The sequence below is a fragment of the Rhipicephalus microplus genome, chromosome 9 (genome assembly GCF_043290135.1).
Source record: "Rhipicephalus microplus isolate Deutch F79 chromosome 9, USDA_Rmic, whole genome shotgun sequence".
In the NCBI taxonomy this organism is placed as follows: Eukaryota; Metazoa; Arthropoda; class Arachnida; order Ixodida; family Ixodidae; genus Rhipicephalus; species Rhipicephalus microplus.
The window spans coordinates 88,617,117-88,636,576 of NC_134708.1; the positions used below are offsets into that span (position 1 = coordinate 88,617,117).

At 45.7% G+C, this 19,460-nt stretch overlaps 1 protein-coding gene across 4 annotated transcripts in view; it reads right to left on the bottom strand.

The window, feature by feature from the left end:
* Positions 1-486: 486 nt before the first annotated feature.
* Positions 487-19,460, bottom strand: part of LOC119163156 (uncharacterized) — a 93,988-nt gene continuing 75,014 nt past the window's right edge. For 2 of the 4 annotated variants that reach the window (XM_075874046.1, XM_075874048.1), the window contains 2 exons: positions 16,540-16,626; positions 487-749 (listed from right to left, as the gene is read on the bottom strand). In XM_075874046.1, the coding sequence (XP_075730161.1) occupies positions 598-749; positions 16,540-16,626 (239 nt within the window). In that variant the 3' untranslated portion in view covers positions 487-597. Of the gene's footprint in view, positions 750-10,031; positions 10,223-16,539; positions 16,627-19,460 lie in introns of those variants that run through there. The other 2 variants (XM_075874045.1, XM_075874047.1) reach the window with 1 other exon arrangement.

Consider the following 19,460-nt stretch of genomic DNA (forward strand, 5'->3'; position numbering starts at 1 on the left):
CGTTGGCTGCGCTGTGAGTTTATTCTCGATGTCCAACGCCCCTGAGTTAGCTGCGATGTCGAACGCTTGCAACAGTGCGGCGTCGCCATGTCAATTAGATGAGGAGGAGGAGAAAAACTTTATTCATCCCAAAAGGAAAAGGTGCGGTGGTGGAGTGCCAGAGGAGCCTACCCAGCGTAGGTCTCCGCTATCCTCTTGGCCCAATCCAAGATCTGGTCCTGGACCTCGGGCGCCGAGCTGCACATAACAGCCTCCCACTGCTCCTTACTATTAATGTGTAGATAATTGGGTGGTGGGTTACAAGTACACCCCCACATGATATGGTCTAGGTTAGCTCTTTGTTGACAGAAAATGCACAAAGGGGTCAATTACATGATTGCCGGAGCGCGTTCGCCGGGGCGAACACCCGCTAGCTTTTCGCGGGAGTTTCTCAAGCGGCAATTTTGTCTTCGACTTTGACGTCTATGGTTCAAGAACGAATATAAATTAGAGCAACACGTGACCTTTATTTATATACTCACTAAAACTGATGTTAGCAGCATCTTTTTTATTTGACAGAAATCAGTCACTTTTATTATTAAATTGACCATAATGCATTCATTTTCCCACTTTTTTCAAGTGACGACACTCTGAGCTGTAGATGCATCTTCCGTGACCAGCAACCCGATGGAACCGCCTGCTACAGCTTCGGAGAAGACGGAATCTAACGGAAGCATCTCTCACTCGAAGATCATATTGGGTAGCTCTTTCTAAAAAATGAACAAAAAGAAAGCTGGTTTATTGCACACCGTGTGACAATATCTTATGCTAGATAATTATAGCAGCTATGAGCCACTCTAAGATTTAAAAAAAATGCTTAACGCGAACATAGCGATGAGACAAAGAAACTTTTCAAAAATTAAAATGGCTATCCGAATATGCAATCGCAATCTAGATGGACATCATACTACAATAGTTGGGCCTCGTTTTCAGTGTCCTTAGAAATAACCTTCCAATTTATTATGCCTTCACCTAAAAGATTCAGAGATGTAGCTGCTTTTACTCTCTTGAACATACGTAGAAAATGTGTAAAAAATTGGTAGCTAAAAAATTGGCAGGTCACACGTACATGGGAGTTGATGCTATGCGAAGTCTCCCAAGGGAATGCGACTGCGTTGTATATTTAGTTAAAAAAACGTTGCCACATGACGCTAAAGATATGTAAAAATTTCGTACACACACAAGCGATTTGAAGAAATTCTTGTCTTTATTAGCACCAGTTGTTTGCATTTGTGCAACAATGCAAAAAGGAACATAGTTATTACCAACACCAGATGCAGTTAGCTGAAAGGTAACGTGTCTACTTGCGAAGATAGTAGCCTTGGCTACTGCTATGTAGACAACTTGAAAGGATGGTGCTCAAGCATACAAGTGGTGTTAACTCGACACGACGCCATTATCACAGGAGTACGTATGTAAAGATTTTAAAATTGGATAGCCGGCACAGCAACCGCCCTTGACGTATCACAAACATTAGAGTTGTTTAGAGTCTTCTTTCAAACACTATGTAGACCTGGCGTGGTTCTGTGGTAGAATACTCTGTTGCCATGTTGAATGTGTCGGTTCCATTTCTGCTGGGACCATAATATATAAATTTTGTGTTCGTCTGGTCAGGGCTGCCAATGACAGATTTTGGTAAAGTGCTCACACAGGAAATACCGACGTCTCTTCTCGGCATTCCAGAGCAGATATGAACTGTCAACCACTCATGGTCAGTGAAGCCTTAGAAGAGGGGCCCCACCCACGTTGAACTTTTTTTTTCCAAATAAATGTTGCCTCTCTCTCTCTTTCTGTCACCCATGGTGCGTACCCTCACACTGAAGCCCCTGGCGTACATGTATGGGCCACACGTCCGTCGAAGAAGGGGTTCGAGGATGCACGCGACGGCGATTTCCACGTGATCAGGACAAGTCAGCCGTGTTTGCGAACCCCATTATCGTCCCGCACTAGTTTTCTTGTACCGCAAGTTAGGAAGTTCGGGAGGTGATCACGAGAGTGTCCAAACGTATATATATATATATATATATATATATATATATATATACTACATACATATCTATAACTAGGAATAAAGGAGCACTCTTACGAAAATTTGGTAATTGTTTACTCTACGTTTCGGCCGTGGCACGGCCTTCGTCAGGATATATATTGTAACGAACAAATGCAACGCCGGAAGCTAAAACAGTTATTTATTATGGCGAACTTGTGCCCGTCAACAAACTACACAAAGGTTATCTTGAGCTCACGAGTGAAAAGCTCGTCAACCTCTTCTTTTGCGTCTGGCCGCTTCCCGCTCCTTCGAAAAACCGCCAGCCAGTGCGTGGTATGTTGACACGTGCAGCCAGCGTTGCATGGCGCGTTTGGCTTGTCAGGTGGTCTGGCAGAACTCATAAGAGCAGGAAGCAGCGTAAGACTTCAGTAGGTGCCTAACAACATGCGGCATTAGTCCCCCTCCCGAAACGCATCGTCCCGATGCGTACGCTGATGTCGAACAGTTTCGTACAGGAGTATTGACCTGATGCTTGAGCACATTTATCAATTGTGTCGTTCAGTGCCTTTCGTAGTACGGTTTAATTCGTACTACATGTACGACTTCTGGGCGATTCCTGCGTTGGCTCGAGCACACTTGCCCTTCAGGAATCACTTCGTAGTTTAGCGGGCCTAACCGGCGAAGTACTTTGTGAGGGCCGAAATAGCACCGCATCAGTTTTTCAGATAGGCCAGGTGCGCGTACAGGCGTCCACACCCACACTTTGTGTCCGGGGTGGTACAGTACGTCTCTCCGCTTGAGATTATAGCGACTTGCGTCGGAGCCTTGTTGTAAGATGATACGATGTCTTGCCAATTGCTGTGCCTCTTCTGCCCTATCTATGAAATCGCTGATGTGCGGGTCACTCTCATTCGAATCATCTAAGGTCGTTGTGACCGTCCGACCATAAACAATTTGAAATGGCGTGAAGTGTGTCGTTTTTTGCACTGCGGTATTGTACGCAAATGTTGCATAAGGCAAAATACTGTCCCATGTCTGGTGCTTAACGTCCACATACATCGAGATCATGTAGGCAAGAGTTCTGTTGAGTCTTTCGGTTAATCCGTTTGTTTGCGGATGGTATGCTGTAGTGCTCCTATGGTCGGTGTGGGTGAGCTTCACAACAGACTGCATCAAACGGGCAGTAAATGATGTTCCTTTGTCCGGAATGACAACCTGCGGTGCGCCATGTCGTAGTACAATATGAGTGACGAAAAAGTGGGCTACTTCGTTCGCCGTTCCTTTTGCGAGAGGTGATGTCTCAGCATATCGAGTCATGTAGTCTGTTGCTACAACAATCCAGCGCTTTCCCAATGAAGAGAGAGGAAATGGACCAAGCAAATCCTTTCCCACTTGCTCAAATGGCCTTTTTGGTGGCTCTACATGCAACAGACCCGCTGGTTTTGATGGTGGTATCTTGCGTCTTTGGCAATCCCGGCATGACTTGGCATAATGGTGCACCGAATCTCTTAATTTCGGCCAATAATACTTCCGGCGAATTCTGGCCAAAGTGCGAATACTACCCATATGACCAGCCGATGGGTCGTCATGACACGCTTCTAAGATTTCTGCTAGCAGTGATGATGGTGCAAGAAGCAGAAACGTCTCACCGCTGTTTCCGAAGTTGCGCTTGTATAGGACGTCGTTACAGAGGACATAGGATGTCAATCCACGGACGAAAACTTGTGGTACTTTATTTTGGTGACCCTCCAACTATTGGATAAGCGGGCGTAGTTCCGGGTCCATTCGTTGAAGACGAGCCATCTCCGACACATTCAGAACTCCAAGAAATGGGATGTCTTTTTCTTGGTCAGATGATGGAGACTCAACAGGTGCGCGAGACAGGCAATCCGCGTCATTGTGCTTGAGACCGGACTTGTAGACCGCAGTGATGTCATGTTCCTGCAGTCGCAGGCTCTATCTTGCAAGTCTTCCTGAAGGGTCCTTGATATTTGCCAGCCAACACAATGAATGATGATCACTGATTGCTCCAAACGGTCTCCCGTAGAGGTATGGGTGAACCTTGCTGATGGCCCATATAACTGCGAGACACTCTTTCTCTGTCGCTGAGTAAATAGACTCAGCATTCGATAGAGTGCAGCTCGCGTAAGCGATGACCTTTTCTTCTCCATTCTGCCACTGAACGAGGATGGCACCGAGACCAACGTTACTCCCGTCGGTATGTATGTTTGTATCGGCCTCTTCATCAAAATGGGCAAGTATTGGAGGAGACTGCAAACGGCGTCGCAACTCTGCGAAAGCTGCTTCTTGTTCTTCCCGCCAAGAGAAAGCTACACTTTCTTTCGTTAACCGTGTCAAAGGCTCAGTGACCTTAGCAAAGTTTTCCACGAAGCGTCTGTAGTAGGCACATAGTCCCAGGGATCGTCTGACCACTTTTTTGTTGTGCGGTTTTGGAAAATTTTCAACTGCTGCAATCTTTTCCGGGTCCGGGCGGACGCCTTCCGCGCTGACTATGTGCCCGAGGTACCAAAGCTTACGAAATCCAAAGTGACACTTTTCCGGTTTGATGGTCAGTGCTGCCGCGCGAAAGGCATCCAGTACCGTTATAAGTCAGTGGATGTGCTGCTCGAAGGTAGAAGAAAAAACCACTACATCGTTGAGGTAGACAAGACACGATTGCCACTTGGGTACGGAAAGCACAGTGTCCATCATCCTCTGGAAGGTAGCGGGAGCAGAGCACAAACCGAAAGGGAGCACTTTGAACTCGTATAGTCCGTCTGGGGTCACAAACGTCGTCTTCTCGCGATCTCGTTCATCCTCCTCGATCTGCCAATATCCACTTTTTAAGTCCAATGACGAAAAAAAGTGAGCATTGCGTAACTTATCCAAGGCATCATCGATCCGCGGAAGTGGGTAGACATCACGCTTTGTGACTTGGTTCAGCTTTCTGTAGTCAACGCAAAATCGCAGCGTGTTGTCCTTTTTTTTGACTGGCACAACCGGTGATGTCCACGGACTGTTGGATGGCTGGATTACGTCATCGTCGAGCATTTCCTGCACTTGGTTCTTTATGGCTTCCCTTTTTTTTGGCACTACTCGGTATGGGCGCTGACGCACAGGTCTCATGTGTTCGTCGACCACGTTGTGGTGCTTTGCGACGGGAGTACGTCCAACTTTCGACGAGGTCGAGAAGCACTCGGCGAACTCTCTGATGAGGTCAGCAATCTGTTGTTTCTGAGATGATGAGAGCTCTCTGTCAATGCCTACTGATTGGAGTACGTTATCTACTGTCTCTAAAGCTTTATCAAGAGTGCAAACATCTGAGACTTGCGCGTACTCATGCAGCGATGCTACGGTTGTTCCCTTCGCGACATGCTGCAGCTCATTTCCAAAGTTAGTTAATAGGACATACGCACATCCATCACGAAGGCTCACCAGGCCTCTTGCCACGCATAGTCCTTTTTCTAGTAGCAGTCCGATGTTTCCGTCTGCTAATCCGTCACAGTCACGGAGAACTTCACTCCTCACAAGAACGGTCACACTGGAACCTGGCGGCACGGTTACGTCTTCGTTCACAATGCGGAGAGGTAGAACGATTGGTTTCTCCGCGTGACAGATGGCGATGGCATTCTTTGTAGAAAACGAAACCTTGCACTCTTGCAAATCGATGACTGCATTGTTTGTTTGCAAGAAGCCTATGCCTATAATCAGTTCACGGGAGCATTGAGCAAGCACAATAAAGCTGCCGACATACACGAATCCTCTTATTACGATCCTTGTGGTGCACAAGCCCACGGGACTAACTAAGTGCCCTCCAGCGGTACGTATCTGAGGTACGGTCCATTCAGTCATCACTTTCCTTCAGCTTCCTTACGAGAAAATCACTGACAACGGAATAGTCTGCACCAGTGTCAATTAGCGCAATGGCCTCGACGTCGTCGATCGTGACTAATATCTCGGAGGTAACGTCGCTACTACTGCACTTGTCCGTCGTTGCGTAACTGCCACTGTCCTGTCGGGCTAACAATGGAGGGTCATCAGTTGTCAGTATATCAGCAGCCTCACCTCCAGAAGTCGCTGGCTCTAGTTTTCCCACCGCGGGCTAGGAGAACGTGATCTTCGCAGATTTGATGACGGACGAGGACTCAGCGACTGATAGCGCATCGGTGTTGTCGAACGTGACTACCGTTGTTGCATGTCTTGAGGTGAATTCCGCGAAGACAAGTACTCTTCGATTTCGTAGGGCCGTTCACCGTTCCGCGGGCACAGTGCATTGACCGGAATATATATATATATATATATATATATATATATATATATATATATATATATATATATATATATATATATATATATATATATATATATATATATATATATATATATATATATATATATATACATATATATATATATATATATAACTGGTGGAGACGCTGGGTACGCGTACTTCGGCTGTGTCGGCCATCGTGGAGACAGCTACATCTCCCAGAGCAAGAAGCAGCCGCCGCCTGTGAGGGTTACCCCCTGAGATTGGTCCCTTGACATCGACACCCAGAAAGATGGCAACTCCGATGCCAAGCCAGGCGGTTCAAACCAGCGATGCCCATGGTTCTCTTCTCACCAATGTTTTTCATGTGCCACAGACACCAAAGCCGTTCCATTGAGATATCTTCGAGAATGTTGATGACTGGCTCGACCACTTTGATCGGGTTGCCTGTATCAACGAATGGGAAGATGCTCGCAAGCTGCGCCGAGTTTACTTTTACTTGGAGGATTCTGCGAAGACGTGGTACGAGAACCACGAGGGCTCCTTTGCAACCTGGCAAGAGTTTAGCCGTCAGCTCCATGACGCCTTTCGGAACACCAAGAGGAAGGAGAGGACTGAACAAGCCATATCCTGCAGAAACCAGTGGCTGAACGAACAAGTATCCATGTTTGTCGAGGACATGCTTCGGCTCTTCAAGCGCGCGGACCCTGCCATGCCCGAGGAAAAAAAGGTGAGGCATTTGATGCGCGGAGTAAAAGAACAGCTTTTCGCTGGGCTCGTGCGCAATCCACCAACGGCAGTCGCCCAGTTCATCAGTGAGGCGACCACTATGGAACGTGCGCTGCAGCAGCGGTCATCACAATACGAACGCTAGATCCCGGCCACCGCATGTTCTATCGGCTCTGACAGCGAGAGACAGGCCCTCACAGACTTCATTCGAAGTATTGTTCGGGACGAACTGCGAGAGCTTCAGGTGGTGGGATCCCATCAACGTGTGTCTGCCCTCGCGGGTGTAATCAGACAAGTCCGGCAGGCCGTCACAACCCTGACCCCAATCACACCACCGATTCCTGAGGCGCCAGTCCTGACTTACGCAGCGGCATTGCGGTCCCCTGCGCCACCGGCTACAGATCCTGCTATGCGGCCCAGGTACCAGGCTATGCAGTCATTCCACGCCACTGCTTCGAGCCTGCCTCACGGCTCAAGATTACCCAGCACCTCCACCAGTAATGTCGCGAGCAAAAACAAGACCTGCAGCCAGGAGTTCACCCGAACCAGAGCAACGAAAACGTTCTCTTCTTCTTCGTAGCCCAAAACGGGTATGAGCCACAGCGGCTCGTTCATCAATGGTGGCATTATATATTGTGAAGAAAAAAACGCATCGTTGGCAAGCAACATCGCCACCGCTTGGGTACTGGGTGCTGGGCTTCTCTCGCTCGGCTGGGGCTGATCATCGCCGGCATCTGCTTGACCGTTGCTCTGTCCCCATCGTGGTTTCATCGTAGGGCCACCGTCGCAACAGTCACCAATAAACCCCTTTTCAACACACACACACACACACACACACACACACACACACACACACACACACACACATATATATATATATGTATATATATATGTATATATATATATATATATATATATATATATATATATATATGTATATATATATATATATATATATATATATATATATATATATATATATATATATATATATATATATATATATATATATATATATATATATATATATATATATATATATATATATATATATATATATATATATATATAAGGGAAAGAAGTGTATACCTAAGGGCTCGTTTTTCCGTGTTTTTAACACAATAATAATGAGATATAACAGACAGTAATGCCAAGGAATGTACAGGGGAAGAAGTTATTAACATTAATGGAATGTAAATAAGAAAGAAAAGTGGATGCAAAAATTACCAACTGTAAGCAGGAATCGAACCTATTCGAAGGTCGTAGGTTCGATTCCTGCTTACAGTTGGTAATTTTTTCATCCACTTTTCTTTCTTCTTATTTACATTCCATTAATGTTAATAACTTCTTCCCCTGTACATTCCTTGGCATTACTGTCTGTTATATCTCATATATATATATATATATATATATATATATATATATATATATATATATATATATATATATATATATATATATATATATATATATATATATATATATATTTATATATATATATAGGCAGGCAAACAAAAGTTGGCTGCGTCTCTGTATGCTTCACTGCAAATGTCGTCGAAAGACGATAGTCTTCTGCCGGCTGCACTACATCAGTGCTGGTTCGATCTCCGGCCCTAGTCTTGCTGTTCTCATGCCATATTCGTCCTGCCAGGTGGTAGCACACTGAATTAGTCTCCGAATTAGTCCGGCAATGAGTTCTGGCTTCACGCCTCGCGTCAGATGACGCAGCTCCCGGTCTTCGCTCATATTTGGACCTTTTCGGTGGAATAGGCGAGACATGTCTTCGACATACATGGCCGCACTTTCATTATAGTGCTGATTTCTTGTCTGTAGCGCAACTTTAGCTCTCTCTTTGCTGTCTGTGTTCGGAAAAGGAGAGAGCAGCTCCCGTTGGAAGTCATCCGAAGACCTAAAGGCAGCTTCATAGCTTGCATATAACGTTCATGCGCTATATTGTAGTGCGATGTAGACACTTCCAAGTTTGCGCTTTTCCCCATACCCATTAGCCTTTGCGACGCGTTCAGAGCGTTCAAGCCAGTCCTCTGCGTTCTTATAGCTTTTGCCGAGAAAAGGCTTCGGTAGCATTGACCGGCTCATTACAATATTGGCTGGAGTGATCTGAGCTGTCATGTGGGTTGCGTGCCCGTTCACAGCCGCTGAGGTTTGAAGGGAAGTCAACAACGGTAAAAATTTAGGACCCTCACCACGTAGGCGTCGACTGCAGCGCTGATAAACAGGCGTCAGCTCATTGGATCCAAGTCGCAGTGGTTCTGGACTGCGTTCCGTCACTTGAGAGGGGCTTGGAATCGACCTCAGCACTTCCACCAAATTTAGAACACACAGTTAAAGGAACTTTTTAATTAACCAACGCAGGTAGGGTCAACTTGGGCCCGAGAATAATAAAGCAGCTAGAACGAAATCTCCTAGCAGTCCCGAGAGCTCACTTCTTTCTTTCTCGGGTCGCACCCTGCTGGGTCCCGCAGGCGCGTGCGCTGCAAACCATCCGATTGGCATAAGTATCATCTAGCGCGCGTAACTTGAAATCACACTGTGTCAATAGCTTCGGAAGATTGCTTTTTTTGTGCATAGCGTCTCTTTGTCAGCGCAACGTAAGAAACGCTGCGGTCTTTAGAATAACGTATTTATGTATATTCTAGTAAACTAACAAGCTACCTTATACTTACGTATTGATGTAGGGCATCCCATATTGGTATTATCTGCTATTTTATTGGCAATGTTCAACTCTATGAACTCTATGAATGCAGCCACCAGTTGAAGACGGCTGCGCATTCAGAAAGTGCTGGCCGAGTCGTGTAACAGACAGACAGACAGACAGACAGACAGACAGACAGACAGACAGACAGACAGACAGACAGACAGACAGACAGACAGACAGACAGACAGACAGACAGACAGACAGACAGACAGACAGACAGACAGACAGACAGACAGACAGACAAAACCAACTTTCTGCATTCACGTATTCTAAGACAGGCTATCGCCTTTATCAGTGTCAAAGTGGTCACAGTTTATTCAGAAATGCTTTACATATAAATGCGCCCTAGAACTGCCATAAGATTTTTGATGTTGCTCTTTGGCAAATGTTAGCAACGTTTTCAGGTGGAGAAGCGAGCTGCATGAAGTCGACATGTCGGGGACAGAAGGCAAATCGGAAGGGGGAGGAGATGGCTTTGCTGAAAAAATAAAAGTACAGTGAGCGGATGATAATGTACAAAACTAGAATAGAAGTTTTAATTAAGAAACGTTGAAGGGAAATCATGTTCATTTATTACCGAAAGAGCTTTTTGCGGTTAAGAAGTGGGTTGCAGTTTGGATAGAAGCTCTACAATGAAGACAAATGTGGATAAGGGGATGGGGGAGGGGATTGACGTCGTCCATGGGGCCAGGTTGTGATGTCACGCGGGTCATGTGCGGTCCGCTAGCCACAGGTTTTCTCGCCCTGCTCTATGTCATCGTAAAGCGTTTCATTGTGACTGTAACATCATAACACTTCGACCCCCACGAGACCAGCAATCCTGCCGCACGAAAGCTCGTGACTCAGACTCAGATCAAGTGACACCGGCACGATGTGTGCAAACAGGCAGCCTGAGCTCATCGGTAGTAAATTTTAAGTGGTACAGAGAAGCTGATATGACTGGTGCCTTTGAATGAACTGAATCTCTGCATGCATTTCATCAGAGGCCTATGTTATTGAAGATTCTGGAGACGCGAAAGGACTCACAAGTGGGATACATTTGACCACTTTTCTGGGATCTGTTAGTGACGCTGTTGTGACACCTAGTGTTCACGTGGACTGCATGAAACAAGTTCGCGACTGCCTGTGCTAGCATATTGCCAAATTCGTGGCAAGAAGATATAGCGTAGATTTTTCGAGGACCATGAAATGTATTTATTAACAAAGGTGAGTTAATAACTTTCGAATGAATGTTTATTAAGAAAAAACTTTTAACGAAAGTTTTTTAGACTGCTTATGCGCACCCGCAATCATGCTTTCGCACGAGCTCATTCAAAGCAACAGAGCACTATGAAAAGGGATGACTGTTGAAAAGCAATAAAACATATTCCGTATCATCCAACTAAATGAACCCTTGGCCATGGCATATGTTGCTCAGCTTTTCAATGCGTGTGGTCTGTGTGCGTATTGTTGTGTATTCTTGTGTATAGGTATCGTTGTAATTGAACAAAAGACTGCAATCACCTACAAAGGACAGAAACGCGTGTAAGATAGCGGTCAAACAAACTGAAAGCAGGTGTACTTTTCTAATAATTATGCGCGGGCTCAATATTGTGCGCTATTCTCAGCGCGAACAAAAAGGCCCCTGAGAAGCCTGATGAAAAACGGTAGTATTTGTGATACTAACAAAAACATCTTTATTTGTTGGCGTTTTGAAGTAGTTTTATAGCTTTAAAGGCAGCGCCAGCCTATTATTTAGCAGTTAGAAACTTTTTGCGTTTCTTTTTCCTGCGCTCCAACCACCTTGACGTATACGCTTAACGTAACAATCACACAGAAGCAACCGCTTAGTTCGGAAACAGGAACGTGGAACTCGTCAGTTGACAGAAAACGTCAAAGTAGGAGAGCAACCACTCAAAAAACTCCGACATTGTAAACGCTTTGAAGCCAACAATATCAAAATTGTGTGAACCAAAAAGAAGTTAAGAGAAAATAAACGCGTGAGAAGAACGGTCATCCAAGACCCTAAACCAGCCTCAGCTTGCGAGGTGTGAAGTTCGAAACGGTGGCGGGTGTTGTTAAGTTTTTTTCTTCTATCAAAGAAAAAATGGACTTTCAAACAGTTCATAAAAAGCCAGGTGAGCCACGAGCCATGCGAAGTTGAGAGCTTATAGGTAGTCAGGTGGTATTCTACAGTGCTAAGAAACTGCAACAAAACCGCTTATTTAGAGCTAGCGCAATAGCAAAGCATGCAATGTGAAAATTTGATTCGGATGCAGATGCAGAGCATTTCCCAATCGTATATTTACTTAACACGCATGATGAAGGAATCGGTTAAAAAAATAGGTCTTGAGTGCGGCCTCACTAGCTACCACATGCCGGTAATGCACTCCCTCGTCAGAGCAGGATTGGCTCTGACGATGAACATACCGATTAAATTTATATTATGAACATACCGATTAAATTTATCGGCCCTTAGTTCTCAGTGGCTGCGAAGCGATTGTCCAAGGAGCCGTTCGGACTTGTGATGATGCGGAGGGTGCTAAGAATTTTCGGGTGTGGACAGGACTCCATTGGAATCTGAACTCGGCTACGTTCAACGCTAACACGCTGTCTAGTCCGGCTAGTGTAGCTGAAATGGGCGTGAAATGGGAGGTGATAGGACAAGGCGAAGTTAGGACACGTGAGGCTTATACAGTGCTCAAAAACGAACATGTCCTATGCTATCGTGGATTAGTTGACAAAAATGAACTAGGGGTGGCATTTCTTATCCACAAGAATATTGCTGACAACATAGTGGAATACTATAGCATTCGTGAGAGCGCGGAAGGTTTCGTAATTAAGTTTACCAAAAGTTGCCGGATGAAGTTGGTACAGGCCTACGCGGCTATATTCAGATATGTTGACCGTTTCATTGAGCACTTCTACGAAGACGTAGGGTTATCCATTAATAAAGGACAGACACACTAAGGTATTGTGATGGGTGACTTTAATCGCATTGTAGGCCAGACACAGGGTGGATTTCATGCAGAGCGGTAATCAGCATCGCCTCTCGAAACGCCAGAGGGGAGTTATTATTAGAAATTGCCCACCGTAGTAATTCACGGAGCTTGGATACCTTCCTCAGAAAACGGGAAAACCGCAAGTGCACGTGGCGAACTCCCAAAAGCAATACTATAGACTAAAATCTAAAAGCTTCATATGGTGCGCACCCAGGCATTGTACAGAATGTAGATGTAGCCTTCAAGATCCGATGCAGTGACCTTAGATTGGTAAGAGCTCCTCTTCATCGAGATTTTAAAAAATATAGGCATAAGGTGATACACAAGAAGACAATTTATGGGCTAGCAGTGAGAAGGAGAGTACAGGAATTCATAGTTTCGCTTGAGGATGGATTGGAGGTTCTGAACGAATCCTTCCCGCCTTCCACTGCTTTCGTTCATCGCCACCTATCAGTGCTCCCAACCACTGTGGTTTATCTTTAAGGTGGTGCAACCAACGTGCTTGTGGGAAATTCCTTCCCATTCACGATCACGCTCCTTCGGGGCGAATGTATCGGCTCAATAGAATATTTCGAAACCATTGCTACCCTTGACGTTCCTGATGGATCATTGGAATTCAGCACCCTCTCCTGTCATTCCGTGAATTTCCCTTCCAATGCCGACATTTTAAACGGTGTCACCGACGAAGGCCTAAAGCCACAACAGAGGTGTAAGCTTTTGAGCCTCCTTGACAAGTTTCAGCCATATTTTCACAGCCACAGCGTTACTTTAGGTCGAATGTCTACTGTATGCCACCAGATCGACACAGGTAATCACCTACCACTACGCCAGCGATCATTATGTGTTTAGCCGACTAAACGCCGTGTCATCCATGAACAAGTAGGTGACAGGCTAAAGCACGGTGTCGTTTAACTACCAAACAGTCCTTGGGCATCGCCGGTTGTGTTAGTTAAAAAGAAGGATGGCACGATACGCTTGTGCGTAGATTATCGTCATCTAAACAAAATAACACAAAAGGATGTTTATCACTTGCCTCAGATCGATGACGCCCTTGATTCTTTACAAAGCGCAGAGTTCTTTTCCGCCCTTGATCTACGCTCTGGGTATTCGCAAGTGCCCGTGAATCCGGATGATAGGCCAAAAACTGCTTTTTTTACACCAGACGGCTTATACGAATTTAACGTGATGCCATTCGGCCTATGAAATGCACCGGTAACATTTGAATGCATGATGAACACTATTCTACGAGGCCTCAAATGAGCCACGTGTTTGTATACTTAGATGATATGGTGATATTTTCGCCCGCTTTTCCAACGCACCTTTTTTGATTGGAACAGGTTCTACGCTGCCTCTTTGCAGCAAGCTTCCAACTAAACTCAAAGAAGTGTCACTTAAAAGCACGCAAGCGTACCATTCTCGAATACGTCGTGTCAGAAGACGGTGTTCTCCCTGACCCCACCAAGCTACGTGCTGTTCGCAAGTTCCCGAAGCCCGCGTCTCTTGAGGAGCCGCGTAGTTTCATTGTGCTTTGCTCATACTTCCGCCGCTTCGTCCGGGATTTCGCCTCTATCATGGCACCTCTGACAGACCTGCTTGAGGGAGACCGCAATCTATCCGGGTAGTCTCCAGCCTGCGACAGTGCCTTTGCGAAGCTTCGTGAACTACTTCAACACCACCCAAACTTCGTCATTTCGATTCAAGCGCTCCCACGAAAATCCACAGGGATGCTAGTGGCGCTGGTCTTGGTGCTGTACTCGCTGAAAAAAAGCCTGGCTACCAAAAATAGGTTGTTGCGTACGTGGGCCGCACTCTTACAAGAGCAGAAGAAAATGATTTGGTAACTAAAAACAAATGCCTAGCGATCATCTGGGCCATTACAAAGTTCCGGCCTTATCTGTAAGGCCACCCTTCCGATGTTGTTACCGGTCACCATGCGCTCTGCTCGTTATCCTCCCTCAAGGATCCCGGCGGATGCCTGGCGCGATGGGCTTTACGGCTCCAAAAGTACGACATCCGTGTCATTTATCGCTCAGGCGAGATGCATGCTGATGCCGGTGCTCTTTCGCATCCGCCTGTTTATACTGATATTGCGAGTGTCTCCATCGAAGAACCCATCGACATGGCTTCGGAGCAGCGCAAAAATTCGTGGATTGTGTCTCTGATGGATTACCTACCTGAAACACTCGCCCGCCCGCCATCTCGAGCGCTACACCAACAAGCGTCTCTCTACGCCATCCATGATGGAATCCTTTATCACCTCAACTACCAGCCTGACGGCCCCAAATGGCTACTCGCAATACCCAGGCATCTCCAGGCCAGCATATGTGCTGCTTTCCATGCTTATCAGCAGTGTACACACGCCGGTTTGTTAAAAACCAACACAAGGGTACATTTTCAGTTTTATTGGCATGGCATGTACACATTTGTTCAAAAGTACATTCGATCTTGCACAGAGTGCTAACGCCGCAAGCACGATCTTACCCACCCGACTGCACCAATGTAGCCGTTACCGCGCCCAGTGTGACCACATCACGAGATATGCAGAAACGGCCGCTATACCAGCCGAGACGGCACGTGACGTTGAGTCTTCCTGCCGCAACGTATTGTTCTGCGTCATGGCGCTCCTCATGAACTTTTGAGCGACCGAGGCCGCGTCTTTCTTGCGGATGTTATTCAAGAACTTCTCGCTGAATGCCATGTGATTCACCGCTGTACTACCGCGTATCGCCCACAAACAAATGGTCTGACCAAACGTTTCAACCGCACTCTTGGCGACATGCTTTCTATGTATGTCGCCTCCGACAACGCCAACTGGGATCTTATTCCTCCCTACGTAACGTACGCTTAAAACACGGCACCTCAAGCGACAACAGGCTTTTGTACCTTATTCTTACTCTATGGTCGACATCCATCATCTCCAATCGACACCATTCTGCCCTACTGACCCGACTCATCAGAAGGCACACCGGCTTCCGAAGCCGCTCGGTATGCAGAAGAATGTCTGGAAGGCCCAACTCCCTTGTTTTTCTGTGGGTTCTACTGACTTCTGCTCATAGTGCCGCCATACAGTTCGTCAGCAGGTACCTTGCACCACGTTGTTGAGCAAACTTCCGCGGTCAACTACCTCATCGAATCCCTCCCGTCCACTGCGGACCTGCGTCGCCGAGGCCGCGAAATCGTGCATGTGGATCGCCTCAAACCGCATCACAAAGCACTTGTCCTCACGACACTTTAGAACATCTATTCGGCTCCATCTTCAGCGAGGGGGAAATATGTAATGAAGAAGTAGTGGGTCATGCAAAACTCGGCAAACACATCGTTAGCACTAAGCACAAGGCACTCGGTGTTGCTGTTTTCGCTGACTGGGCGCCTACGCTTCTATCTGGTCTCAAATAACAGTTCTGAGTATATATATATATATATATATATATATATATATATATATATATATATATATATATATATATATATATATATATATATATATTTTACGAATAAAGGAGCGCACTTACGAAAATTTGATAATTGTTGACTCTACGTTTCGGCCGTGGCACGGCCTTCGTCAGGATCCTGACGAAGGCTGTGCCTATCCTGACGAAGGCCGTGCCACGGCCGAAACGTAGAGTGAACAATTATCAAATTTTCGTAAGTGTGCTCCTTTATTTCTAATCATATTTGCACTGGACCCACATAATTTTTTTTTGAATCATATATATATATATATATATATATATATGGCGAATAAGTATAGTAATAACGTTATTATAAATGAAGATACCTGTGCAAACAACAAGGAAAGAAAACAGAAACATACCACCAGTCAATATTTCCATTTTCACAACGCCACAAGAATTATTGTGTGTTTCATATAACAATGTTTCAACACTGAACGGAACCATATCTGAAATGAGAAAATCAGGTGACCAACGTGATGTTCACAAATATGTTCAATGCCCCACGTCACAAGTACACATATCAATAATGACCCAAAAGCGATTGAGCACTGTTTTTCTTTTATGCCAATCGAGCCGTGTTATCGGTTCTCCAAATTTTCTGAAAATCAATTCTGATCAATAAAAGTGGCCGAAAATATGTACCTAAGATGTAATTTGTTATCAGTTTATTGTATATAACACTACTGCGTGTATTTCTCCTTTCATGTCTGAAAATATTGTAGGATGCACCACTTGAGAGCTTAGAAATCTCACGACAATTGTAATGTGCATGTACTTTATTAATATATCATATCAACGCTGAGAAAGTGCCCTTATAAGGATCCATTACCGAGCTTCTTGCAATTCTCTCACGTTCTTTATACCCGCATGTCCACCAAATTGGTGTCACTGGATTGTGTATATTCTATAGGAGTTCCCTATATCAGAAACAATGCGATAAACATTATATCACTTGTTTTCGCCTGAATAGGCGTCAGCAGCAGCTGGCCTTGATTCTGCTGGGCATTTGAAACAAGTTGCACTGGGTGTTAATTTAGCAGAGTGAGATGAGGTTTACTCAAATTGCGTGACCGCTACGACTGTCGCAGCTGATTGCATTATGGTTTCTTGAATTCTGCGTTTTGCTGTAGAAATGACTATATCTCGTAATGCACAACTGGTAAGCACTTGAGGAGGGCGCAGTAAAACTCTGCATGTGCTGATCCGAGGTGTCTACAGTGTGTAGTTTTTAGGTTGCTGAAACGTCGTATTTTATGAGTAGGCACAGCGTACCAAGCCCTTGCATCTGGCATTGCTGCAATCGAAGGCAGCAGCTAGTAGTACAAAGGCGTAAAAGACTGAATTTCACTTATCCCTATTAACGGGCGCAATGGCACCAAAATAAGCGAACAACTGTACACATGCTTGACTCGGTCGTCTTATTTTAGTTCACAAATTTTGGGTTTTTGTAATTGAGGCGTAATACTTAAAATAAAACCACGACTACGTACTGACTAGCCCCGTTAGCCCGCTAATTGCTTTAAGAAGCGCTGATACCTTCCCACAAAAACTACTGTACACACAACTTCTTGTTTGTGCCTTATTTGTCACAGAAATTAAAAAAAAAAAACTGGGTGTCAAGGGGGCCAAAGCCAAAGGTGAAGATTATGTTCCACTCTATCAAGACATGATATATGAACCATTTGCCTTGTTTCCTTTAGTAACTAAAAAAATTGGCCGTTATAGCCAGTCCCGACGTGCTGTGTGTCTTAATTTTCTCAAGGACCCCGTGACAAGCAGGGTAATTGTAGTATTTAGTATTATTCGATCAAATGACTACTGTAGTCATCAAAAACACAACTTCACTGCATACTGAGTTTATGTCGAACATGTCCATCACTTTGCAAACTGCGGCTGTTCCTGAAACTGAAACACATGCGTCCAAGTTGCATATCTTGTGTATCGCCACTCGTTTATTGCCGCCTTATGGCTTGTATGGCAAGAGAATGAAAGTATGCGGTAAAAGAACTGGTTTGACCAGTGTTTATCTCACGAAAATTTGGTGGAGTTTCGTTTCATGACTCTGGTCGAACGCGCAGATTAACGTTTGAAACGGGGTATTGAACCAGCAGGAGTTGACTCGGCGAACGAAAGCTTTATTGAGCGCAAGGGCTAACTGAACGCAAGCCTGCGATCACAGCAAGTCTTCTTTCTTTTCTCTCTTCGAGCTCCATGCCCACTGCCCTCATTACAATCAGCCCCGGGCGATGAGGGAGCCATCCTGGCGACCTAAGGACAGGTGTAAACAGAAGGGTCATGGTATGGCTTGAGCCGAGAAATGTGTACAATTTCTTGTCCCCGACGGCGCTTGTCCGGAGATGCATCCAGCGGCTCGACCAGGTAGTTGACAGGGGATGTTTGGCGTATAACTCGATAAGGGCCATAGTACCTGGACGAAAGCTTGTGGGAGAGTCCTGGAGGAGTAGAAGGGATCCATAACCACACCAGTGAGTTCGGTGCAAAGCTCATAGGCGTGGCTGATGCGTCGTGGCGATGTTTTTGGCGCGTCTGGTCATGTGACGTGAACGCACGAGCAAGCTTCCGACATTCTTCAGCGTGTGCTGCTGCTCGAGAAACGGTAGTCATCTCTGAAGGGTCCGGTCGATAAGGAAGAATAGTATCCATTGTTGATGATGGCTCGCGTCCATAAAGAAGAAAGAAAGGCGAAAATCCAGTGGTGCTTTGCGTTGCAGTGTTGTAAGCATATGTCACAAAAGGCAGTATGCTATCCCAATTTGACTGGTCGGATGAAGCGTACTTGGCCAGCATATCCCCAAGTGTACGATTAAAACGCTCTGCCATCCCATTAGTTTGCGGATGATAGGCTGTGGTAGTGCGGTGTATGATGCGACACTCGCTCAACAACGCTTTGATAGCATCGGAGAGAAAAACGCGGCCGCGGTCGCTCAGTAACTCTCGAGGTGCTCCATGCCTTATAACCAAGTTTTGCAGTATAAAACACGCAACGTCTTTTGCGGTAGCAGAAGGTAGCGCAGCTGTTTCTGATACCGAACGAAACGGTACATACCGCGCCAGTAGTACCGCAGCTGCAAGCGAGTGTATGTTTTTAACACACCAGCGTGGCCACATTGCGGATCATCGTGGAACGTGGCACAGATGTCAGAGCGCAGATGTCGGGGAATGACGAGCAACCACTTACGACCCATCGAACTGTAGTTTCGGCGGTAAAGCAGGTTATCCCGAATAGCGAAGTGTCCTGCTTGACGGCGAAGCGTCCTGG